This window comes from Crinia signifera, chromosome 6, assembly GCF_055691185.1.
Source record: "Crinia signifera chromosome 6, ASM5569118v1, whole genome shotgun sequence".
NCBI lineage: Eukaryota > Metazoa > Chordata > Amphibia > Anura > Myobatrachidae > Crinia > Crinia signifera.
Genome location: NC_139222.1, coordinates 70,629,665 through 70,657,066, shown reverse-complemented (window position 1 = coordinate 70,657,066; position 27,402 = coordinate 70,629,665). Strand labels below are relative to the sequence as shown.

At 44.3% G+C, this 27,402-nt stretch overlaps 1 protein-coding gene across 10 annotated transcripts in view; it reads right to left on the bottom strand.

The window, feature by feature from the left end:
* ZMIZ1 (zinc finger MIZ-type containing 1) overlaps positions 1 to 27,402 on the bottom strand; it is a 293,441-nt gene that overhangs the window by 24,397 nt on the left and 241,642 nt on the right. For 8 of the 10 annotated variants that reach the window (XM_083146266.1, XM_083146270.1, XM_083146269.1 and 5 more), the window contains one exon: positions 85 to 229. In XM_083146266.1, coding sequence (XP_083002392.1) covers positions 85 to 229 — 145 coding nt within the window. Of the gene's footprint in view, positions 1 to 84; positions 230 to 23,430; positions 23,683 to 24,009; positions 24,165 to 27,402 lie in introns of those variants that run through there. The other 2 variants (XM_083146271.1, XM_083146272.1) reach the window with 2 other exon arrangements.

Below are 27,402 nucleotides of genomic sequence, written 5' to 3'. Positions count from 1 at the left end.
GTCCTCAACTACTGTGTGTCCGATTTCATTTAAACCTGAACAATCTCCGTAACTTCCCAGACGGCTTGCTGAACGCAGACTTACCCATGAGAGAGGGATGGTTTCATGGAGCTCAAAGAGTTCATGGGGGGCTGCATGGGGTGCTTCCCAGGAGGGTCGTTCTGTCTGCTCTTTTGGTGGCGCAGGAGGAGGAGCCTTCCCAATTCTTCACACCACGAAGAGAGGAGGGCTGAAACAGGACGGAGGGGTTAAGAAGTGCGCCCTCAGACCATCAATTCTACAAACTAGAACTCAATACAATAAATGATAGCACGGTTTATCATTATTCTCTGTACAATGTCAAAAAAATCAACAAACAACAGAAAATACTAAATAACAATCATAATATGATACAAGTTAAAATATACAGTTGCTGCAGATACTTCAAAACGACACCCAGAAAGGTGAGTACTCCCTTGCCTGAGAGCACATTATATGCTTAATTAAGCAGCACAGATTAGCAAACCTCTTACATGTAAGGGAAGGAGTTTGGAAGGTCACATACAGTAGTCAATGACGCCATAGTCTGGGGGAGGGGGGAGGGCTGTTACAGGTGTTACTGTAGAGCTATTGCAGCACAGGCTTGCCAACACAGAATTAAAACAAAGATTATGCACTGAAGTCTTCAATTCCAGCTAAATGAATAGGGTAAGAAACATGGGGCTGGAGATAGGCTGAATCTGCATGATACATGTGGGTCTGACACATAAAGAAGAAAAACTGACAGCTTAGCATGACTGGAGCAACCACTGCGGAGCACACACGCACGCACGCCTCCTTAGTGTCACACTTCCTGCCTCTCCCTGCCTGGCTGGAAGACATCAGAGTGGCATAGCAATAATGTATTCCATCAGGAGGGGGAGTGGCCTTCATTGCAACAGAACAGATAGAGCTGTCAACAGCCACAAGCTGCAAATCAAAAGGTATAAGAATTCTGCTGACTGCTTCAGCCGGTCCCATTGATGTGCATGAGAAATACAGTAAACAAAAATGGGAAAACCTCTGCTGCAAACAGGTATATTTATAAACCTCTAATCGTCGGCATTGAACAGAATTGTTGTACTTTGCCTGATTATTACACATCTGATCAATGTCGTTGTAATTTCCACTTCAAATAATATTAAAACTGCTACAATGGTGCACTATTTGTTGAAAGAAGTCCATACTGTAGGTTGATGATGATCTTTGAGTACACACTAGATGGCGCCGTTGCCTTAATTCCTTCACACTCAGACTAGGTTATTATAATAAAGCTGCACTTGTAATTTAAGCATAATTTACCACCTCCATGCTGCTTGCTGCTTTTCACTACAACTCTTGTTTATTAAAGCGACATGGCGCATCCCTGTGGCACTACGTCATATAAATGTCCTGTTTACATGGACCAGCTTTGTGCAGAGCTCCAACTAAATGCACAAGTAATCTTATGGAGCAAAAGCATTCAGGTGTAGTGAAATATTACATAATATTACATATCGATGATGGACAAAAGCATAGTAATAGCAACACTTGCGTGTGCAAACTTTCAAAAAAGACTTGCAAAATGGTGCCCAAAGGATTATTGGTAGAGAAACTAAAAGTGGTTGTTGGCCAGGAGGTGGGGAATCTGTACAGTGCCAGGTTGACACTGTAGCACCACAAGTAACCTATACAGCACACCTTTACTCCAGGCACCCACTAAACTCGATCTTCAAGGCACCCTACCGGTCCAGGTTTTAATAATATCCATGCTTAAGCACAGGTGGCTTAATTAGTACATCAGTCAATTTGAGGTAACCGTCTGTGCTCAAGCATGGATAGCCTTAAAAGCTGAGCAATTAGGGGGCCTTGAGGACTGAGTTTGGAAACTATTACTCCGTGAGGTAAGAACATGACTCTTCATTTACACAGAAAGACAAACGAAACACCCACAATCTAGAACTTAAAGTGTGTACATACGGTACTATTTGCCTTCCGATGTTGACGATATAGGACAACATCGGATCGGAATCGGATGCAGATCGCAAGGGTTTTAACCCTTGCAATCCCGATCCGCGTTCACGTATCGCAAGGCAGAAAGTCTTGTCTGCCTTGACTATATAGTGCAGATCTGCACTATATAGTCAGACTTGTATGCAAATCGGATGTGCCTTGCGATCCGATCGGATCGTGGATCGCATCTTAAGGCACATCTGACCGTGTGTACACACCATTACAGTTGCTTAAGGTGTAAAACCTACATACTGCACTCTCATACCGCTTTCAGACCGCAAATGCAGGGTTGCACCGAGACTTTGAAACGGTTCCCGGTGGCTCCCGGCATATGTGGTCTGTTCACATTGCATAAGCGAACCAGCAATAATGCCGGTTCGCAGACGTGAACCGGGGGCACGGCAGTGCGGTGGAGCATCATTGGGGGGTGGGGGAGGAGGCAGTGCTGTCGCTACTCCAAGCGCGGCTTGCTCCATAGTGTGAACAGGAAACGGGTTGCTCGGTTTGTATTGCTGTGTTGCTACCGGTTTGCTGTAATCGGTAACCCCTTTCACATCATACCAATTACCGTGTCGAACCAGCAAGAAATCGGCATGAACCCGGTAATTAGGTGCAATATGAAAGGGGTATAAACATTGTGTTTGTCGATGGGATACGCCTTTATGAGACCACTGAGTGATGTGTGTGCATAAAATACTACTAAACGTGCTTCTAGTGTCCTGCGGCATACAGTTAACATGCGTCTAGTGTCCTGCGGCGTACAGTTAACATACGTCTAGTGTCCTGCGGCGTACAGTTAAAAAGCTTCTAGTGTCCTGCGGTGTACAGTAACATGCTTCTAGTGTCCTGCGGTGTACAGTAACATGCTTCTAGTGTCATGCGGTGTACAGTAACATGCTTCTAGTGTCCTGCGGTGTACAGTAACATGCATCTAGTGTGCTGCGGCGTACAGTAACATGCTTCTAGTGTCCTGCGGTGTACAGTAACATGCTTCTAGTGTCCTGTGGCGTACAGTAACATGCTTCTAGTGTCCCGCGGTGTACAGTAACATGCTTGTAGTGTCCTGCAGCGTACAGTAACATGCTTCTAGTGTCCTGCGGTGTACAGTAACATGCTTCTAGTGTCCCGCGGCGTACAGTAACATGCTTCTAGTGTCCCGCGGTGTACAGTAACATGCTTCTAGTGTCCTGTGGCGTACAGTAACATGCTTCTAGTGTCCCGCGGTGTACAGTAACATGCTTGTAGTGTCCTGAAGCGTACAGTAACATGCTTCTAGTGTCCTGCGGTGTACAGTAAACATGCTTCTAGTGTCCTGCAGTGTACAGTAACATGCTTCTAGTGTCCCGCGGCGTACAGTAACATGCTTCTAGTGTCCCGCGGTGTACAGTAACATGCTTGTAGTGTCCTGCAGCGTACAGTAACATGCTTCTAGTGTCCTGCGGTGTATAGTAACATGCTTCTAGTGTCCTGCTGTGTACAGTAACATGCTTCTAGTGTCCTGCGGCGTACAGTAACATGCTTCTAGTGTCCTGCGGTGTACAGTAAAGTCTTCAGGTGTATGTGTTTTATGCTCACCGATATCACAACCCCTCTTTATCTGTGTTCTTCTGTCAGAAGTAACATGTAAACACTTGGTGACATAATGTAAAATAAATAAATTATATAATACTAAAAACAGGGATCTTTTACATGCATGCATATTGGCAGGGCTTTCTGCTGATGATTATGAGTATTTAGCATGTCAGTAATGAGTTAAAGCTGCTTAGTACAAGAGAAGAAGGGGGGGGCACACTTCCCATCTCCCCTCCCCCTTCTGTGTGCTCTGTCTGCATACTCCAGAGCCTCAAGCTGGGTGGATGTATGTATGAGTTGGGTATACAGCAGACTCCTCTCTCTGTACACCATATGGCTGATTACTCCTGCTGCATGAAACCAAACCTCTCCTTTCTACAGTGACTATATATAGATGTGGATGGGGCAGAACCAGCCGCCAAGTGCCCCTACAATAACCGCTCACTGAGAGTCATGGCTACACTTGATATATCCCCTTTAACTATTTGCGGTCTACATAATAATGTTAAGTGGCATTCCCTAGAATGCATTGCATGCCATGGAATCCATAGGAACGGAAGGAGTGTTACACATGTGACAAGTAATCACTGACCCCATTACTACAAGCACAGCACCAGTGTGCACTCTGCTAATGGAGATTGCAGCAGTTTATAGAGCACTATACACATACAGTTCAGCCTTGCTAAGCATGTTGTACATAGATCTCAGAAGTTCTCTCCAACCAGCCATATCTGGGTAACACAACCATTAAACCGGGGGTCAGGAGTACACTGACATCTGTCACAGGATGGATGTACCATGAACTGGCCAAGATGGGTACACACTATGCGATGTATCATTTATGCAGATGACGACATTAATTGCCAAGTACATCAGCTTGTGTACAGTCTGTAGACAATGTTGTACAGACGTACCACACCACATACCACACTGGTTCTGCAGCATGACCGATGCTGATATATCGGTACATCTGCGTGTGTGTGTGTGTATGTGTGTATGTGTGTGTGTGTGGGGGGCCTCCCTGCCGGCTGCCCCATTATGCTGGCCTCAGGACCCGCTGACAATGACACAACAACTGGCTGGGAAAATATAAATGCCTGCTCAGTTGTGATGTCTGGCCTGACATATTATGCGGCTGATTGCCAAGTGTGTATATGCTTAACAAAACTGGTCAAATGGTCAGTGGGGTTAGCCAGTGGGTCAGTCAGATGTGTACCTGGAATCCGCATGACTCACAGACAATGTCTAGCCAGACAGTTAAAAGGTTGACGCATTAATAGGCCGACAAGAGTTTTTCACGATTTCTCACGTTTTCTTTAAAAATGTTTGGGACTTTTTCATGGCTTACCATCTTCATAGATTCCAAATGGAAACAGTAAAGTTTCCTGAAGCCTAGCATGCGACGCGGGCCATGTAAGGGTACTTACTACACTAATTGTGGGTTCAAGTGTCCAGGTGTCAACATGAATACAAAAATATATGAAAAAGTCATGTTGACATTTTCATGCAACAACCTTTTGACTGCTGATCTTTTGTCAATGTCAATGACATTGTATGTGAACTTTACCACACCCAAGTACCCAGTATTGGCCAATTTGCCTGCTTCCATCACTTCCACAACCTCTCTCCTTTGAAAAAGCAATATCAGCAAACACAACCAATATGAAATCATTTTGTGTGTCATCAGGCCTGAACCCAAAGATCTGCATCTCTATGGTCTGGTCCACCATGTGGAGGTGTGAACAGCATTAGTTTATATATAATGTTCAATTTCACCTTCACAATTCCTTAAAGGCCTACCAGCTAATTTTGGTGCTGGTTACTAACAAGGATGAAGTGGCCTATCCAGTGTACCATACAGTACTACACCGGTGGCCTGCTGCACAAGAGAGATGCCACCTAGTAATGCTGTATAAATGGCCTGCTCTAGACAGACCTGGCTAGTGGCTGTCGCGGCACAGACATGGCAATGTTTATTGTGTTGTACAAGATGTTCTACCTATATTATAGGAAACATTATGACACATTGCAAACTAAAAGTAAGCAAAGTAAAGTGCATAATGGGAAGACAAGAAATACTTGTATGAATAAATAAATAAAAAGTTACAGCCAAGCAATTTTGCCTGTCCCTTTACAAGGCAATGGCAGTGGAGAGGTTAATAATACCTGGGCCCAGTTGACAGCTGGACCAATTAGGTCATGAAACAAAGGAAGACAGGAGAATGTCCCAGGTGACGTGCAGAGTGCCTCAGACGGCTCCTCTAGGCCTGGTTGGCAGGCGGTGGAATTGATTGTTAGATGGGTAATACAGCAAGGGACAGAAATAGCATCCACCTACAGAGGAAACAAGGGGGGGGGGGGGGGCACTGCAGCAGTCACGTGCAGGAGGTGGAAGGACAGCAGCATCTGTGCACTGCACGCTTCTGTCCTCTGGTTACACTGTACAGCACTCAGGTTAGTAATACCGCATGGTTTAACACATAAAATACATGGCGCAGCAAGACTAAAAGGTAACCCCAAGTCACGCTTGTGGCGTACGTCACCGGAAAATGATAACAAGATGGGAGATAATACGCAATACTAAGGAAAGAAAAGAATAGTAAATTAATTGCGTCATGTTTTTTTAATCTAGTTTAACAACTTTGTAAGCACTAAGGTGGCCATACACACGCAGATTTATTTGCAGATCTGTCTGGTTGGAACAAAAACATGGTTATGGATGAGAGCAAATGACAGTTGACCATTTGCTTGGAAATGCTGGAAAACTGACAAACTGTCACTCATCCATAACCATGTTTTTGTTCCAACCAGCCAGATCTGAAGATAAATCTTACTAGTGTATGGGCACCTTAAGTGAAAAGCGATCACGCGCTACTTAATGATGGTGAGAAATATGATTTAGCGCAATGACGATAGACTGCTGAAGGACCTATTTATAAGAGCGACTTTGTTAAAATCATTATGACCCCTTTCATCAGAGAACAAACCAAAGCTAGGAAAGAACCTAGCTCATACATGTGTCACTTGTTTAAAAATAGAAGCTAGCATCCTCAGGGGGAAACAGAGTGACACACAGAGAGAGAGAGAGAGAGAGAGAGAGAGAGAGAGAGAGAGAGGAGGCGATGTGATCTGAAAATGACTTGCCCCCATCCTCCAGCAGACAGGAGAGCATGTGCTAGTTAAGGAAGCCATTACCGTCATTACTTATTTACATGGCGCCAACATTTTCTATTGCACTATACAACTAAGTAAAAAAAAAACGTACATTTATTTATACTAAGGAGCAGAAGGAGATGAGCTACAACTAGGATTGAGGGGGCGGTCCTGAATTTTTGGGGATAAGGTGGCAGGTGGGAAAAGAGGTGTCTTTGCAACTCTTCAGGTGTTTGAGGATATGGAGCACCCCACAATATATCCTGTCCTTTGAGAAAGGTGAGAGAACGAATAAATAAATGAAAATATAAGAAACCCTCATCTTACAGGGACCTTCCTCACCCAGTTCTTGTTCATCATAATACATCATTTATTTTGTGCGCAGCTGCCAATTCCCGGAGTTCCAGAGCCGGTCTGTTGTGTGTGTGCAGAGCATTGCAATGCGCTAATGGTGCACTACTCGTACGGGACCGCTGCACTGCTAAGAGCCTGAGCTGCTGTGGCCATTTGCTGTAATGCAAGGGTTGGCAGTGAGGTGTGCACAGATTGTACTGCTGCCCGTATTATACCAGCAATTTGTATAAATGTAGGACTTGGCAGGGTCTGACGTGTGTGCTGCAGGGTTTGGCACAGCAGGGCATGTGGTGGAGAGATCACGTTGTGGCTGCTGACTTTATAATAGGGTCTGCAACCACATAGGCCACAATAACCAAATAAACTGGTCAAATATCCACAATGTAGCATCCAGTTAATCGGCAGAACATTGCAGGATTTGAGATTTGAATAAATAAGTGACAAAACTAACACCGTTACCTATATACAGTATAGTATGTCTACCCCCCCCCCCCCTTTACATTTTTAAAGGAATTTAGGGGGTGATTCAGGTTGGTTTGCTAATGGACAAAACTATGTGCACCGCAGGTGGGGCTGATGTAACATGTGCAGAGAGAGTTAGATTTGGTGGGGTGTGTGCTTCAAACTGATATTTATACTGCAGTGTAAAAATAAAGCATCCAGGATTTACCCTGCACAGAAACAAAAATTACTCCCCCAAATCTAACTCTCTCTGTACGTTACATCTGCCCCACCTGCAGTGCAGCATGTTTTTTTGTCCATTAGCAAACCAAAATGTGCACCCCCTTAGCCTCTATAAGATAAATGGCCCTGGTACTAAATTCAGCTTGCCTGGGAGAAAGCACAGTGTGAGCCAATGCCCAATTTAGTGGTTAGGTGTCCGCTTCAGAATGCCTGGAAAGCAAGGATACACTGTCCCTTGCTCATTATAAAGTGTATAAGGCCCTACTGATGTGTCCTCATACACCTAGATTGTGTGTGTGATATGCCTGCTGCGACACTTCTGTAGCAATTCCCATGTTTCTGTATGTATCCTCTAGTCTAGTGCTTATATGCAGCCTGATTCAGAGGTGTGCACAATAGCACAGTCAGACGTTAACGCGTCTACACCACACTACACATGCTTCACAAATTCTGGGAGTGTTATGTCAATGTCATAGACACAGATGCTCACATAGGAGGCCATAGCTGAATGGAGAGATGGCACCTACCATAGGGCGGGTGCAAGTTTCCAAGATGGCATTTAAGGATGCAGCAATTGGGAATACAGAGAGTACTCGCGCTATTGCTTCTTTTATTGCACCATCTGTACGCACCTGGGTACACACCTAAACATATATCTGCAGAGGGATAGAGCAGTGTGTTCTGCATACTGTGCATACATCAATTGCGACTTACATGTACCTGTCCCGTTGTACTGCCATTCGCTGCTGACTTGGACAGCGAGTGTACTGGCGGACGGAGAATCACCCATACACGCAGCATGATGCGTACCCATACACACTAGAAAATCAAGTCAAAGATCTCTTTTGCTTTATTTTAACCCTTTGAGTGCCAGCGACTGTTCTTTTAGTATAAATAAATACAAATACAGCCAAGTCAATTAATTGAAGTTCAGCTAAATACTGCGACCAAAAAAAAAAGAACAGTCGCTGTGAGCGACGCTGGCAATCAAAGGGTTAATACAAAAAATAGCAACATACAACCATCTGCACACAAAAGGAAAAAAATGCCAATCAAGCCAGGTCACATGACAGAGCCTGCCCATATAAAATCACATAATCAGTGATAGCAAAAATATACACTAAAATACAAGCACCCTAGCACACACAGACAGTACATAATATGACATCAGTGCATAAGGCTATAAACAGTTATGTAATGCTTTTCTGTATTCTGCTCTATCGAGAGCCCCCAAAATAGAACATTAACATAAATGGTATTTAACCTATCGATGTCCCTGTAGTAAGCCATGGCAGAAATCAGTTACTTCCCAGCAGGGTCAACATTGTGCTGAAAATATCCCTTTCCCTGGTACACATCTGGTTGGCCTCTTCCCTACCTGCTCATTTCCAGAACAGAAAGCATATGGCAGCTCAAGAAGTCATAGAGCGGAGTCAGGCTAATGGGAAGCCACACTCAGGTGCATTAAGCCATATGTCTCACCAGACCTTGTGTAACCTGTGACCTCCTATCACCCACAACAGGGAAAGTAACAGCAGCAGAGACAGATACCAGTGCTCATGTCTTCTGCCTGAGGGTGGTGCAAGTTACTAAAAGACTGCAAAGGAAAACAAATAGCTAATACGCTCCAAAACAGCATTTTGCAACACTCACAAATATATACCAAACTACAGTAGTGTCTGATGTTGTACAGTATAAGCAAATGCTAGGCAGCCAAGTGCAAGCTGCTACTGTTCTCTATTATCAGACATTTCATCAGACTGCACAAGTACCCTTCTTCAGTGGATTGGAACACACACACACACAAATCATTCCCTCACAAAATCACAGATTTGTTTTAAATATATCTGATAAGCTGCAATACTTTTGCATAGATATATTCTGTTTTTTTGTTTGGTACTTGTTTCCTAGCACGGCCACAATCTTGTGGATCGTGTACCTTTAAGTTAAGGTACACGATCCACGCGATGCCCCCGATTTTTCCATAGGCTTCAATGTTAAAATATTTTTTAACATTGAAATCGTGAGAAAATGTGAAATGGGCCAATATGACCCATTTCACATTACAGATGTCCCCGTCGTCACCCCACGATAGACGCCAACCCGAAGCGTCCTCCGACCTTTTCATTCCCCTACTATCCACGTCGGCGTGGAGTTGAGAATAGAATAGTGTGGCGAGCGCAGCGAGCCACCGAGCCCGAAGCGTGGCGAGCGCAGCGAGCCCCGCGAGGGGACGCGTATAACTTCACAGGTATACGCGTCCGCTCGCCACACTTCGGGCTCGGTGGCTCGCTGCGCTCGCCACACTATTCTATTCTCAACTCCACGCCGACGTGGATAGTAGGGGAATGAAAAGGTCGGAGGACGCGCACCGCCGCCCCTCGCGGGCTCGCTGCGCTCGCCACGCTTCGGGTTGGCATCTATTGTGGGGTGGGGTTTACGCCTTTAAATTTGGGGGGGTTGGGAATATTTAACATTGAATCCAATGTAAAATCGGGTCCCAGGGACCCGATTTACATTTCATTCAATCAAAAAATCGGGTTGGTCACGTCGATCGCATCGCATGCGACCAAATCGCATGCGATGCGATCGACGCGATTTTTCCGACACGACCACCCCGATGTAAATCGGGGTGGCCGTGCTAGGAAACAAGTACCTTTTGTTTTTTTAGAGAAAGGTTTTGTGCATGGGAGTGGGGTAGTGCTGCAGCTTCATCTATCTGCCAATGTGACAATCATTAATGGTGCTGGGCATCAGGACTGACTGCACAAGTGTGCAGTGCATTACTGGGAGTTGACCCATGAGACTTTGCACAAGAGGTGAGAGGCTGAAAAGCTTGTGCTGAGCTCTGATTGATGGCGCTTCTCACATGCTTCTTAGGCCCATGGAAGACAGCAGTAGTGGCCTCGTCATGGGAGGGTAAATCCCCCACCCTGCAGTTACCCATTGACCAAGTTTAAACTGCCTTTACTCTGTGTTTTGACAGTGTAATATTCTCCCGTGCAGTTTGTAGCCAGTAATGACAAGTGGGAGGGGGCCCTCTTTCTAAAGTGACCCGGGCCCCCCGAAGGCGCAATCCGCTCCTGACCTCTATTATGGGCAACGTTAATAGACCCCCCCATGTCTGTTCATAAATGTTGTACCTCTAGCTCCTGGTTTCTAGGAGGGGGTTCACCAACCCTTGGTTTGGAAAATATATCAACCTTGCTGTGAGGACTAATAATGAAAAAGAGCTTAAGGCACAACCCAGGGGTACATCCACTAAAATGCTGGTTTAGGGGATATGAAAACACCTATCAAATTGTAGCTATTATTTTCTAGATTGTACCATATTAATGTCAGCCAGTATGTGGTTGGTTGTTAACAACTCCAATTGTGAAAACATGCACCTTAAAGCGTGGACATATGGTAAAATTCAGGTTTGATTCCATTTCAACTATCCAATTTTGACCATTCGATTCTGGCTGCACTTTAGATTCGATTTTAACTGCACTTTAGATGTACTTAAGATTTAAACTATCTTGTTATTTGGCCCTAGGTCAAACACATTCTACAGGCAATAGTCAATATAGACTTGCCTGCACAGTCTATTTTTCTATTCGATACAGACTACACAGGGGTGCGCACTGCATCGAATGTGGCTTAACACTGTGCGATTCAGACTAACTTTCTAATCGATTTTGCCTATATAGTCAAAATCGATAGCCAGAATCGCATGGTGTGTCCACAGCTTCAGTACAGTGCAGACAAACGAGTCTGCAAAGAGGATCACAGTGGAACCAGCCAGTCTAACAAGTGACATTTCCAATTTATTGGGCGAAGCCCTTAATATACTTAATGTGGTGATCAGTGCCAGGGAGGATGCCCAAAAGTTACTGTTCTTTCTACTGAACTAAATTCAATAAGTAGTGTTTAATCTAGCACCGTCTTTCAAAACCCAGGCAGTTCCTCTTCCCTGCCTTCTAGCACAGTGTGGTCTGTATATCAGCACTGATATGGAAACCAACCTGTGCTAGAAACACCACAGCGACACCCCAGGCAGGGAGAAGGAACTGCATGGGCTTTGAAAGATGGCGGTTGCTAGAATGAACACTAAATAAGTAACATGATAAATTAGAGCTTAAAATAAATAAACAACTATAAACGCCTCTAAGCCTGTATGTACAGTAACATGGGTACGCCTGCACCAATTCCACAGTCAGTCTCCTGGCTAGAGGATGGCATGATGTACCTCTCCTAAAGCAGATGGTCATTTGCTGACTATGCCATGCACAAAGAATATTTTACAACAGTGGAATGGTTCTGTGGTTTGGTTTCTATATTAGTAACAATGTTGTATGTTAACAGGTAAAATAAGGTTATAAAACTGGTCCACATTTATATACCTATACAATATGGATTTTACCCTCTGTGTACTGACGACTTGTGCCCCACTCGTAATCCGGCCACGAGTGTAGGAATAGTACCCTTGCATACATCCCAATGTACACTGTACGGATTGTACCCTCACATACCATCTCAGTGTACAGTGTAGGAATGGTACCCTCACATACAGTAACATCTTAGCGTACAGTGTAGGAATGGTACCCTCACATACCATCTCAGCGTACAGTGTAGGAATGGTACCCTCACATTCCATCTCAGCGTACAGTGTAGGAATGGTAGCCTCACATACAGTACCATCTCAGCGTACAGTGTAGGAATGGTACCCTCACATACCATCTCAGCGTACAGTGTAGGAATGGTAGCCTCACATACCATCTCAGCGTACAGTGTAGGAATGGTACCCTCACATACCATCTCAGCGTACAGTGTAGGAATGGTAGCCTCACATACCATCTCAGTGTACAGTGTAGGAATGGTACCCTCACATACCATCTCAGTGTACAGTGTAGGAATGGTACCCTCACATACCATCTCAGTGTACAGTGTAGGAATGGCACCCTCACATACCATCTCAGTGTACAGTGTAGGAATGGCACCCTCACATACCATCTCAGTGTACAGTGTAGGAATGGTAGCCTCACATACCATCTCAGTGTACAGTGTAGGAATGGTACCCTCACATACAGTACCATCTCAGCGTACAGTATAGGAATGGTACCCTCACATACCATCTCAGCGTACAGTGTAGGAATGGTAGCCTCACATACCATCTCAGCGTACAGTGTAGGAATGGTACCCTCACATACCATCTCAGTGTACAGTGTAGGAATGGTAGCCTCACATACCATCTCAGTGTACAGTGTAGGAATGGTACCATCACATACCATCTCAGTGTACAGTGTAGGAATGGCACCCTCACATACCATCTCAGTGTAGGCATTTTTACAGACGTTCCTGTTAGATGAAGCAGATTCTAGGGAGCATGTGCAGAACTGATGGAAATTCCGTGCTGCTTCTTTATTTATAAATGATATTAATGTAGGTAACTTACATATTGTAGTTAGGACAGTCAGAAATAGTATGTGTTTGTAGAACATAACTCTTAAAGGGAAGATGGATCATGCCTTCCAAAAAGTGGAGAAGTTGTCTATAGCAACCAATCAGCTTCTACCTATCATTTGCGAGAATCTATTTGAAAAATGATAACTAAAAGTTGATTGATTTGCCATGGGCAACATATCCACCTGTTCACTTACCAGAAAGCTTGACACAATCACTACACAAAACAGTAAAATGAAGACAACTAAACACTAAAATTGTGGTACGGAACAAGAGAAAACAGGAAAGATATAGTGGCTCTCCCCCAACAGGGGAATACTGGTAATCAAGTATGGAAAATATGGTAAGAGCTCAATGTCCACCTCAATTAAAAAGGTTCTGAAGTGGTGATAATGTGTATAACGATGGTAAAACCAACCATGTTTATCTCTTCTTCCCCCAAACCTTGGCAAGGTTGCAGCCAGAGAGGTACTTTCCTAAACATCTGGTGGACCTGCCCCAAACTCACAACATTCTAGGATGGAGTCCTGGTTCTCCTTGTGCCCTGGGTTTAAGGACCCTTAAGGCCCCCCACACACACACACACACTAGAATGATTTTTTGGCCAATTGTCCGATTTCCGACCGATCGTCCAATAAATTGTCCGATTTTTACTGATAATCGTTCTAGTGTGTGAAGGCCTTTAGATTTTAAATCTTATGATACACCATAGATGAGACTGATCCACAATCCACCAAGTTAACCTCCCACTTCTTGGCAGCAGCCAAATGTCTGGCCACCAGATCCTGGAAATACTGAGAACCGTACTTCTCCCTGCATGTCCTATATGTGGCATATAACTTAGAAGAAATAAGTTATCACCTATATGACGAGGAACACACAATGTGGCACTCCGAGCATGATCTACACGAACAAACCATAGGCTCCCTTGGCTTAACTTTCCTTTACCGTAGACCCTAACTTAAGAAACAACACATCTTCCTTGGTGCACTTTAGACCTTCATTCTTTTCATTACAGACATCCCTCTCCAAAACACACTTATCCCATTCATCTAAATGGTAACCTAGCCACAGCACTACCTACCTCCCACGCCTTTTCCATCACTTCAGTTTGTGACTGTTGCTACTATTACTGAATCTTAGATACTGTATTTTATTCTCCATGGTTTCTGTTATGTGCACATATACTCTAAAAACTGTAGTGGCAAGGAAAAAGAATGAGTGGGATGTTCACAGAGTTTGACATCCTACAAATAGCATGGAATCCTGACAGATGAAGCGTCACTTGTTTCCTACTATTTAATACTATATACAGATATAAAGTGCATTTACTCCCACATCCCTGATGCTCCGCTATATCGGTGTCACAGCGCTGCACAGCTTTCATGCCAACACTCCAGATTTATTTACATTTACAATGAAACCCTACAACAATATCATATTCAGTTAATGAGTAAAATGCAGACAAGGACCCTATTAACTATATCTAAAAAATCTGCTTCACATTTTCAGAACCCCGTCCCCAGTATATTTTACATACTATAAATTCTATTCTCACACTATGCACCACATGAAAATATGAGACCAGCTACTAATATTATCTCACTCTGGGGGATATTCAGTACCAGATTCCGACCGTCGGACTCCCGGCCGTTTCCGACCGAAGCACATTAGCATTTCTCAAAAAGTTATCTACAAGTCTATGTTCTGGCAACAAATATGAACAGTCCTGCATTCAAACTTCTCTTATAATACAATTATTAAGTTGTATTAAATGTCAGTAATCTATTTTGCTTGGCAAACAATATCATTAACGATATCGTTCAGTGACGTCATATCACCCCCCCCACCGAACATGCAGTTGTTGATGTTAAAGTCTATATTGAGCTACATGTTCAGATGACAGCGTGCATCATTAACGATATTGAGCGTACACACTGGACAATATGAACTATATATTGTTAACAATATCATTATCGATCATATCAATAATGTTTTATTGTCTAGTGGGTATGGGGCTTAACAATGGATTGCTAAGCAGTTGGAAAATAAAATGCCAAAGAGTTTAGTACAATGCAAAACAAATCAAATAAACAACAATAATAGTAATAAAGACATAAACAGAAGTTATATTAAGCCATCAATGCACTTGAGTGACTGGCAATTGGGACGATATAAAGGACAATTTCTTTTAAATCTGAATTCCAGAACACAATACACAATTTAATAAACAATGGAAGTTATTGCCTTCATTAGTATAGACCAGGTCACATGCCAAAGTGTCCGGATGACCATGCAGCACAGCCAAACGGACGCAGGGGTGCGCAAGTCACACATACACCAGACAATGTAGACTATCTGTCTTTATGAAGTGGGAAAATGTCCCAATATCGCTCCAGTGTGTACCCAGCTTTAATAATTTCCTGGGGGGAAGAAATAAAAACAAAGGCTGCCGAAAGCCTTATATTTTATTATGGACTATACGCATACGTGGGACAATTGTTGTAGTAAGATACTGGTAGTGTTCATTCTAGCACCCGCCATCTTTGAAAACCCATGCAGTTCCTCTTCCCTGCCTGGGGTGTCGCTGTCTGCTGTGATGTTTCTAGGACAGGTCTAGTTTGCTTATCAGTGCTGATATACAGACTACACTGTGCTAGAAGCACTACAGCAGACAGCGACACCCCAGGCAGGGAAGAGGAACTGCATGGGTTTTCAAAGAAGCCGGGTGCTAGAATGAACACAATACTGGTTATCCAAGCTAACTTCTGCAAGATATAGCAAATATACATAGGTTAATCCTGTACATGAAATTGTTATTTATATGGTAGTGTGTGTGACTAATTCCATGAGACAAACAGTGTGATCTGTAATAAATACCTCCATATGAGACGGGCTACACAGTATAAAAGCCGCATCTGGAACTATAATGGTGCTACTAAACTAGTAATCAAGCACTATCAATACACCGTATACCCCAGCGAGCTTGCTCTTACTGCTGACAACAGCCATGCGTTCCAGTTCAGCACAACAAAATCTTACACAGACAGCAGACAGAATGATGCTAGAGAAAATATAAACCATCAGAAAACAAATGTAAATATCTGACTTTCACAGCTTATACTGTACAAGCCTCCAATCTCTGATATTTCTTCTGCATTCAGCTGACAACAAGATGAATCCTTGTATTCACCAGCCACTATCCTGCTACTGCGGTTGTTGCAGAATGCTGACACACATTTATTTGTGCTCAACTACAGACTGGGCAGTTTCCTGTATGACAACACTGCGCAGCTTGAGGTTAAATGAAGTACATGACGAGTTCTGAGCATCGTTACAGATGAAAGCAGAATACTGTAGGTCATTATTAGACTGAAGTATTAACCTTAGTGTACCTTACAAAAGTTATATATTTTCACAGAGGATGCCATTGGTAGCACTGTGAGCAGGTACAGGCATCACCAGCGATGGACAGTTCTCTACTCTAGAGTCAGAAAGTACATTAGCATCTATGGAAAGACGGATTTGCTAAATAATGGTATTTCCCTTTGCAAATTTTGAGATATTAATGCATAATTAAAAGGAATAAGACAACTCTTCAGACAGCAGCCTGCACTTAGTACGAAAGTACAAAATGGGCAGTACGGATGGTGTAATGGTTAGCATTACTGCCTCACAGCGCTGAGGTCATGGGTTTGATTCCCACCATGGCTCTAACTGTGCGGAGTTTGTATATTCTCCCAGTGCTTGTGTGAGTTTCGCCTGGGTACTCCGGTTTCCTCCCACAATCAAAAATTATACTGGTAGGCTAATTGGCTGCCAACAAAAAAATTAACCCTAGAGCAGTGGTGTCAAACTCCTAGCCCTCCAGCTGTTGTGGAACTACACATCCCAGCATGCCCTGCCACAGATTTTATATCATGGACTGCTAAACCTGTGGCAGGGTATGCTGGGACGTGTAGTTCCACAAAAGCTTGAGGGCCATGCGTTTGACACCACTGCCCTGGAGTGTATGTGTGTGCATGTGGTAGGGAATATAGATTGTAAGCTCCACTGGGGCAGGGACTGATGTGAATGTTCAAGCCCCACAGAATATGTATGCGCTATATAAGAAACTGTTAATAATAATAATAATAATAATAATAATAATAATAATAAAAAATAAAATGAGAATAGGAGAAGGGCTCAGTGACGATGGGGCTAAGCCCCATTGATATGCCAATTTGTATTGCAGGAGAATGAATGGCAGACAAGATCTATTCAGCAATGGTCACTTTAAAGTGCCCAATTTCTATGAGACAATAATCTCATCACAGTGGGAAAACACAGAACAGCAGGAACTATCTGACCAGAGTTAGCACAGATATCTAGTGGGGGCAGGGAAGAGAACCCCCCACCAATTCTCTCCTCAGGAAAACATTGCTCACACTGGCTTTATTATTTCTTCCCCCACACTGCTAAATTATCTACATATAGCTTTCCCCCATAAGCAAAGCCAACACTTCAACAGAAGTGCATGCAGACAATTAAGGGATTGCCAGGGAAATGACAAAAGTAAACACTGAAGCCAGCAGCTAGAACTGGAAGTCTTATTAAGTAAGGAGATCCAAATCGTCTGGATTCTAACTCAAAGCTTAAGTGGGGTTTGAGCTACAGTAAAGTGTCTTCGAATTATTAGCACTGGAAAAGTAAAACAATTACAAACCCTGCTTCGTGCATGGCGGCCAACAACAGTCTATTGCTGTGCAAGAGTCATGGCGATAGCCAGGAGGAGCTTATTACAAATGCCATGGTCACTGGAACAATGCATAATAACGACATCTGCCTGCAAGTTCAGTCCAGTTGCCAATAGTCTAATACCAAGTTAGAATGAAGCAGAGGCAACGAAGCTGCTTTTTCCAAACATGAGTTGGACCCCGGTTTTAGTCCCTATGCACACTGCACCGTGGTCCCTGGGTCGTCTCCTTTCACCCATGCCTGCCTGGCGTGTCACTTCAGGCACACCCTTAAATCGAGCGTTCAGTATACTGTACTGCATTTTCAGCAAAGGCCAGGTCCAATCCAGCTTTCTGGCCACACTTCTAGCCAGAGTCAGACCCTGTTTACAATGCACCTTGTACCCGGGTTATTCCCAGGTCAGATTTATTTGCACAACATGGGTCTGACCTGCATATCACTACTAATTACAGACACTTCTTTAAAGTGAACCTCTGCATACACAGCCAATCAGCAGCTTTTAAGCATAACCAGGGTTGGAGTCCAGCTGCTTACACTGCACCATTACCTGGGTCCAACCAAGGTAGTTACCAGGGTCAGATTCCCAAATCACTTGAGCTGGCTTATTTCTTAAGGAGCCGTTACACCAAGCAGTGACCTGGATAGACGCAGCAATTACCCAGGTTATTGCAGCAGTGTAAATGGGATATTACACAGACAGCTAGAATCCGTGTCCTGGTAACGAACAGGGTTGACTCTTTCACATTGAGCAAGGTCCCGGGTTGCCCCAGCAATAGCCCGGATTTTTTGTTCCATGTGAAAAGGATATAATACAGTGGTTCACAAACCTAATGAAATGGAATGTCCAGGTTCTAAGGACATAAATACTTAAGCAGAGAAATCTTCATTAGTAACTCAGTCAGTCGGATTACAGAACCTGCACACAGATATCATTAAAACCAGAATTGTAAAGGGTGCCTTGAGGACCAACATTGGGAAACCGTGGTCTAAGATACCTTTCACAGTTGATGATGGGGAGTATGAAACTAGGAAAACCTTATGCAATCATTGGCCCGATTCACAGATTATTGGAAGATCAGGCCAACAAATGCAAATGAGAACTCGCTGATCAAATTGCCAGGTATGAAAAATCTTCCAACATTCCTGATTGATAAGATAGTTGGTTGGCTGCTGCTGCAGACAGCCTGAACTAAATGGCGGAAGAATGGGAAAAGGTGTCTTCCCCATGGGAGGACCCAGATATTACATGGCTATATGCCGTGAGACATGTCGCAGTGTATGGGCACAATACCTGATGGTGTCAGGCTGCCAGGTAAAATGTGTATCAGACATTTTATCTGCCAATGCATGCCCACAGTAACGGAGCAGAATGTTGGGCATGCTGAAATCTTTTTAATCACGCGGCTGATTGGGTCATTGATTGCATAGGGCGTATGGACAATTTTAGCAACAAGCTCAATCTAGATCCTCCAATATCACACTACAAAATGTAGTTATGTAATTATTACCCAACAAAAAACAGCATCACATTGACCCTGAAATGTCACCAATATATCCAGCGAGAGCTTGGGAGGAAAGGTCTGGCATAGGGGATGACGTTGTACCAATGTGATCGTACAAGAGAAAGGTAGATGCTGGAAACAACTGCAGGCTAAGGGGGTGATTCAGACCTGCTCGATAGGCGGCCTAGATGTGCGGCCTAGCAAGCAGGTAAACGCACGCCTCCCGTCGCCCAAAGTAAGCTTACACATCCGCTTGCATGTGGCCACACAGAGGAAAAACCATCCGATTAATATTGAATGATTTCTGAAAAGTCAGTCGGGACTTTCTTCTCAGATGACCGCTCTCAGCTGAATTGGGGGCAGGCGCTGATGTCATGTGACATCATCCACCCGTCACGTGCAGGCAGGGGCACGCCTGCGTTCTGACAGGCCCACCCAGCGTTTCTATGGGTGCGCCCACCCCCATGAAACGCTGGGAGGGCCCGTGAGAGTGCCCCCTATCTGCTACTCAGGCATTGAGCACCCCGGCGAATGAAAAGTTAGCCCATCGCCCATACGCAGACCCCATCATCTGGGACAGGGCCGTATCGGCAACTAATGCTAGCCATCACCTGTAAGTGTCAAATGTGATGCGGATTCTGGTACCTACCCCTAAACCTAACTGACCCTCCAGCAGCCTAACCCCATACCCTCCCACTAGTGCCTATACCTAAGCGCAGTACTTACTGTCGGGATCCAGCAGGATTCTGTTGTTGGGATCCTGGCCGCATCCTCTGCGCAGACCACGGGATAGTATTGCACAGGAATAGCCAATGCACTGTCTTGGAAGAAGAACCAGCACAGCGCCAAGCCCTGGCGTCTATGTGGAGATGTTTTGTTAGCGATTCACCATAGGTAACATGGAGCTGGGATATTGAAATGGGGGCGAAATTAGACTAAAAAGTAGGGCCCTAATACCAACACAGTATGTAGAGTAAGACTCATTTACATCACTCCGTAATAGAAACATACACTAAAACAATTAATAATTCAAAGAGCAGAGGCTTGTGAAATGTAGCTGGATCTGATGTAGGGTGGCAGTATGAGCCTGGCGGTAATAGATTGTCTTGTCAGCCAGATCGATGCTACTGGTACCAACGCAACTTACATAGGGACAGATCTACTAAGCATTGGAAAGGGGAAAAGTGGAGAGCTCCTAACTGCCATATTACAGACTGTGTTGAACAATAATAACAGGAAGTATAATATAATTATAATATATTATAATACATCTCCTCCTCTATAGGTAAATGTATCAAGCTCAAAACAAAACGTTATTTGGTAGCCTGTGCCTAAAAGACTGCAGCCAAGGAACCACACAGGGGTACCAAACCCTATATTCTAAATATTCCTCCAAGGAGAACACCTGACATTCACTACTGACATTTTATTTTAGACAGCGCCTTTTGGATCTCATAAATGTCTGGAAAAAAAGTATCAACCTATCGAAATGGCGGAAAAGTGGACAACTGGAGAAGTTGCTGATCGCTACTAAACAGCAGCAATTATCAAATTAATAAAAAATAAAAAAATAGTCAGAAGTCAATTGGATACTATTGGCAACGCCTATACTCTTTGAGCACATAAACACTAGACGGTGATGGCTGCGGGCGATATAGTTAATGACTGGATTACACACACTTCATATCGGCAAACGATTTCGTTCAGTGTTGTCACCAGGACCAACTGAACATTCAGGCTATATAACCAAATTGACCTGCATGATCAGCAGATGGGAGCGGTCGTTAACCAGGTGTGAAAGCGCACAATGCTAACGATTTTGAGTGTACACACTAGGGATATTTTAAATAATATCGCTCAGAAGGCCCTTTCTGGGCAATACCTTTTACCATATCCTTTAGTGTGTATGGGGCTTGAGATATCTCTCCCACATATTCCCCTTTCACACTTCCATCAATATCCCGGGTTATTGCACTTCAACCCACAGCAAGCAGGGATATTATGTAGTGTGAAAAGCACCCAGTTAAAATAAGCTGGTATTTCAACGTGGGTAGCGAGCAGGGTTGAAGAGGTGTTCAACCCCGCTTGTGATGCAGGGTGAATGGGTCAGCTAGGTCGGTGGGACCGGGGACCTGTTCACACCGGAGGAAGAGCCAACAGTGTCAGTTGGCAGTGATGTCACCAAAGCAGCAATAACCTGGGTTGGGCCGTCAGTCTGAGAACGGCCTCAATCTGTCTACATCCAGGATGTACCATGTACAAAATCCTGGGTGCAACACGGCATAGTGATGTGAAAGGGTAATGCGTGACTAAACGTTTGTATACATATTTATATTGGAAAAGGTGGAATTCTAAAGTTTCTAAAGTTGTTCAACTCATTTTACTCAACAGTTACAGATATGTTATGTTAAGAAGGGATGGGAACCACCTAATTCCGCACATTGGCCAATTCCTTACTACCCATGCCTGAAAACATCATCCCAATATTTAAAATTAAAATGCCAATTCCTGTAACCTTGCCAATACTCATTAGATACATTTGTTAAATAAGTTACTATGTATCCCTCATTGTGGGGAAATGACACTGATGTATCTTGTATAGAAAACTCTGATCCTGGGCATTAGTTAGTATGGAGTCCGGTCAATGACAACACAACAGCTACTGTAGCTGCTACTGTATACAATATTGTTTTGAGGACTACAAAGAAAAACAAACAACTGTGCACGTGTGTATATTTATCTTTGGTGTCACTGTCAACTAAAATCGAAAAGTGGTATACAAAGTAGCACTGCAAACAATATACAACACTACTGCAAGAAATCAGTAAACCACTGGTAGGATAGGAAAACCAAGTACTTTCGTTTCCTCTGTGTCTTAAGACACTCGTTTCCGTTAGCCCATCTGTAAACATAACATAATGGTTATAAACAATAGTCCAGCTGAAGCAAAGGAATAAAGGTAAACTGATATTCATTCATAACCACCGGCAAGCAAGTTCAAACAAACAACTCTCCCCCTAAAGACATTTATCTGCTACCTGTCACTCACATTTGACAGCTATACTTATTCATAGCACCTGAAAGACACAGGCCCAGTAGCTAAGAGCTTCTCCACTAATGCTGACAGGGAGAAACGAGCAACTCTGAAGGTGGTACTTTGCTCAGTGACTCACATCCACTGTCACTACGGTGCAGCATCCGGATACAGACTCCAAGCCAATAGGAGCTGAGCTGTGTACATCAATGAAAAGCCATTTATCTTTAGAATTCCCGTTCCCCAACATGCACACAAGGATCAGGACCCGTGTCTGTGCTCACAGGTGGCTAACGCACCAAAGATAAAACAAGAACACAGAGAAGACCCAAGTCATAGGCTACAGGACTCCCTGAAAATGTACATTGAATATTCTCAGAAAACGTAATTAGATTGCAAGCTGTTCAGTATACTTCAATATAGAAAGATGTGCAAGTTGCACAGACAGCAGCATCACTGAATGGCACTAGAGAACACTACGTCATGTCATTACGCTGGTTTGGGCAAATAGTCAGATCCTGTAGATGCCCGCAATCAGTGGGTTGTGTGGAGACATTGTGCTTAGTCATTAAAAAACATTCAACATAATAAAGGATTGTTTATTTGTGGTCAGAATGTACAAAGCTAGGCACAGGAGAATGTCAGCCAGGTACAGTAAATTGGGAATAGCGGTCAGATCCCCTCCTGCGGGCGTGTATAGCATAGGTACAGTGCACTTGTTCTCATTACCTTCAGCATTACAGAGGCCTGCTAGGAACTGCAGATTACTGTGAAGGGGCTTAGCACCGCCTTCCAATACCCTTACCAACATGGCATCATGTAACCATGCACTGCAACTCTCCACCCACAATGCACAATTTAAAAAGGCATACAGTCTATACGCGACAGATCCAAAGACTGTTCTCCACCTCCCTACCCCCCTAGAAGAGAGCTACTTACCCACAAGTTTATTGAAACCAGTCCTGCGGCTCGCTACCCCCCACCCCTTCGCTCCTCCTGTGTGCCCCTCGCTGTCTCTTCTGTTGCAGAGGGGGCATCACCACATATGTCTCAAAGCACTTCCAGGCAATGCAGCCTCCTGGTGCAGAACAAAAGCCAGGCAGACTCAAGTCCTTAATTTCAGCACAAGGCAGTCAGCAGCCACCCTCATGCTGTCTCCCTCTCTCGCTCTCTCTCTTCCCCTCCCCTCTAAGGACACCCTGCTCAGTTTCTCTCTCTCTCTCCTGCCTGTCCAGCTACTGCACAACACTCATCAATTATTAATTGCTTGTCTCCAGATTTCCAGGCAAAACCAATAACAGATGGGCTCCCTGCTAATGGCTCAGTATGTACCAGCCAACTGGCTGTGTGTGCTTCCAGCCTCCAGAGACAATGAACAGAATCAGGTTAAGCCTCCTAACTTCACACATGCCCAGGCAGACACAATGTAGTCCCCCAGTGCAGTACTGCAGTCGGCTGAGAAAGCCATCAGTCAGGCTGGGGATGGAAGAGGAATCTGAACAGGGGGTTTTGTCTCACCTCAGCAGCACCATGCGGCAGGATTATTCAAGCCTTCCCTTTCCACACTCTCTGTCTAGAGAGGTTGCTGCTTGCTGTTACACATACACACACATATAGCACACAGTAACCATACACACACACATTCACACTCAGGCAGCCTCAGTCATTTGCCAGAAGGCAGAGAAGAGACAGAGGAGGAGGAGGAGGAGGAGGGGGGCTGTAGTGGGAGAGAAAGGGAGGAAAGAAAAAAAAAAACCCCAAGCAGCTCACATTACAAAACTTACACTGAGGGGAGGCGCTAGGCACTATCCTTTAACCCCTTCGCTTGCAGGGTGTGTGGCTAGAAGCCAACCAGCTGAGGAAAGCACAAACTGCATACGAGGGCAATGCACAGGCTACAGCAACCTGATTGCATTATCAATTATTGCATGTAAGAGGGAAGAGAATTGAGGGATATCTGACAACAACCCTCCCTTTCCTTAACTTACTCCTCCCTGATCTTAGGATACCACTGCTGACTGCAGCTGTATTGGACATGCTAAGCACCATTCAGTACATGATGGCAGCAAGGGACCACACTCATTCACTACAAATGTTTTTCTGTATTCCCACTGCAGCCAGATAGTCTGGGAAAGACATGCAAATGAGGCCAAATAGCACATCATCACTGATCACTTCCATCCACTCCAACATTTCTTACAGAATGTAAAACATTTCCACAGCGTGGCAAGGACACAGAGCTCTTCATAATCTGCCCGCACCACAGCGTACACAGTGTGGGCTTACACGGCGCAGGCTGACCACCGTGTGGGTTACAGCCATCTTTGTAGATGGTTTCATTCGCTTTATAATGTAAATGATAAAGACAGCCAAAGTCACCGTGGTGAAAGATCAAGGCTACTTTCGTGTAGATCAATATGAAATCTGACGTGATCACATAGGTACAATAATATAAGCAGGGTGTTTTTATTTTCCAAATATTGCAGTGTCCTGGTAATTCCTAATATACATTTTATTATGACTATGCTCAGTAATTACAAGCGATGATATCACAACTCACTATTTATAAAGATATTATTTTCAGGATTTTCTATTAGCGTCATGTCGATTATACTAATGATCTTCCCGGCAACCAGGAGATCAATACAAATATCGCAAACAGAAGGACATGGAAAGAGCATCATAATTCCTCTAAATCAGGCATGTGAAACTGAAATGACCCCGAGGGACAAGTTGTCAGGTAGGGTGACCAACTCATCCCTTTAATCCGGGACACATATTAATTACACAGGTTCTGTGGCAGTTTAAAACCAGGTGAAATGGAGTCTTGAGGTGTGGCAGTTTAAAACCAGGTGAAAGCCAGCCACAGAACCTGTGTAATTAATATGTGTCCCGGATTAAAGGGATGAGTTGGTCACCCTATTGTCAGGGTAAAACCGGGTTATGTGTAGGTTCCTAGGAAAGCTGGCCAGAAAATGCTGCATTTGGTTAAGAGGCTAAAAGGCCTTTTGGTATTTCTTTATTTTATTACAGGATGGGTCTGAGGTCTGCATTTGTTATTTAAATCAACCTTGCTAAAATTGTAGTGAAGTGCATTATGGGATGCCACTTAGTAACCATACCAAACTGCTAACCCTATGTGTCCAGCCCAGTCAGTATTTCAGTATGCATGGTCTAGACCAGTGGTGTCAAATTCATGGACACCCCCCCCCCCAGATGTTGTGGAACTACATGTCCCAGCATGCCCTGCCACAGTTTTAGCAATTCATTATATAAAATCTGTGACAGGACATGTGTAGTTTCACAACAGCTGGAGGGCCATGAGTTTGACACCACTGGTATAGACATACATACTCATGCATCTAGAGTGTCACTTTCCTGCCCTCTTACTTCCCCCTACACCACTGCTGCCTTTTGTTTTATTGTTAACCAGACCTAAGGTCAACATTAAAAAGGTTGGTTATCTCATGTACTTATGTCAGAAACGTTTAATTGGGTTTGCCAATGTATGGAGGTGCTGGATTCTGTGATGCCTTAAAAAAATACATAATGCTAGACATCCTACTACTACCACCATCACTAATAATACTATAGTGTTAGCTGTTCCCCCTCCCCAACCATCTATTCAGTGTTTCCCAGTACCCCCAGTCATCCAGAGAAGTGCCTATTCTAATCACTCATTGTTTCTGAATGAAATCACAGTACATCAGTCTACATCAGTAATTGGCCATGGAAAGGTATCCCATTCCTTAGAATGAATTGTTCTTTATTAGTAGTGGGGGTGAGAAGCTTAGTAGAACATAAATGAAACAAAAAAAGGACAGACTTTGACAAGCAGAAGCACAATTTGGACAAGATAACATCATTGGGAGCCTCAATCTAAGGACTGGACTGAGTCTATATACAGACACAGGGCTGCCATCAGAAACTGTGGGGCCCAGAACTAACAAAATAGGAAGGCCCCCTTCCCTTTCTCGAACAACTAGAATGCCTGGTGAGATCTGTGCCTGCAGAACTGGTCGCACTACTCAACCTCTATATTGCTTCAAGGCAAATGTAAACTTTGTTTATGACAAATTATAATTGATAAACTTTAGGGGGGGATTCTCTAAGAATCTCCGCCCCCCTTTGCCACCCATCGCATTTATAATTATCGCATATGTTCTAACATATGCGGTAATTATAGCAAAGGACAGCTCTTGCGTTAAGAAGTCCCAGCAGGTCCCGGCGGCTCCCCCCTCCCTCCCACACCCGGCGCTGCTGCGCCGGGCTCTACTCCTCCCTGCGCCCGTAAGAGGATCAGTGCAGGGAGGAGGTCACAGGTCCGGGCAGCACAGCGCTGTGCTGCCCGGACACAGGTGAGGGGGCGATGCGGGGGTCCGTGCGGGGCGGCGGGGGGTCATTGCGGGGCGAAGGTGGGATGCGGTAGAAGCCCATAGGCTTCTATGGGGGCAGCGCCAGATTTTTCTTGCGATGCCCCCCGCCGCAGTAACCCAGCGTGGGATGCTTAGTGCATCCCAAAATGTGGTAAAAACCCCGATAACGGGGTTTTTACCGCATTTTTAGCTTAGAGAATCTCCCCCTAGGCCTGGGTCCCCTTTCTGTCTGGGCCCGGGACTGCAGTCCCCCCCTAATGGCTGCCCTGTACAGACAGCCGCCCATTGGTAACTACTCTCTCATACTAGTTGCAAATTACAACTTTAATAATACAACAATGTCTCTAGAGCACATAGGTTTTGCTTGTTTGCAAATAGCATCAATGTAAAACCTTTCCGGCAGTGGTTTACAAATGAGGGAACTAGTAGTAAAAATAATATTTCCTTTTGACTGTACTCATCGGACAGCCACAAAAAAGAGGGAGAGGTACAAAGTTGCGCCTGCCTGTTGTCGGAACTGCACAAAGGCCACAAA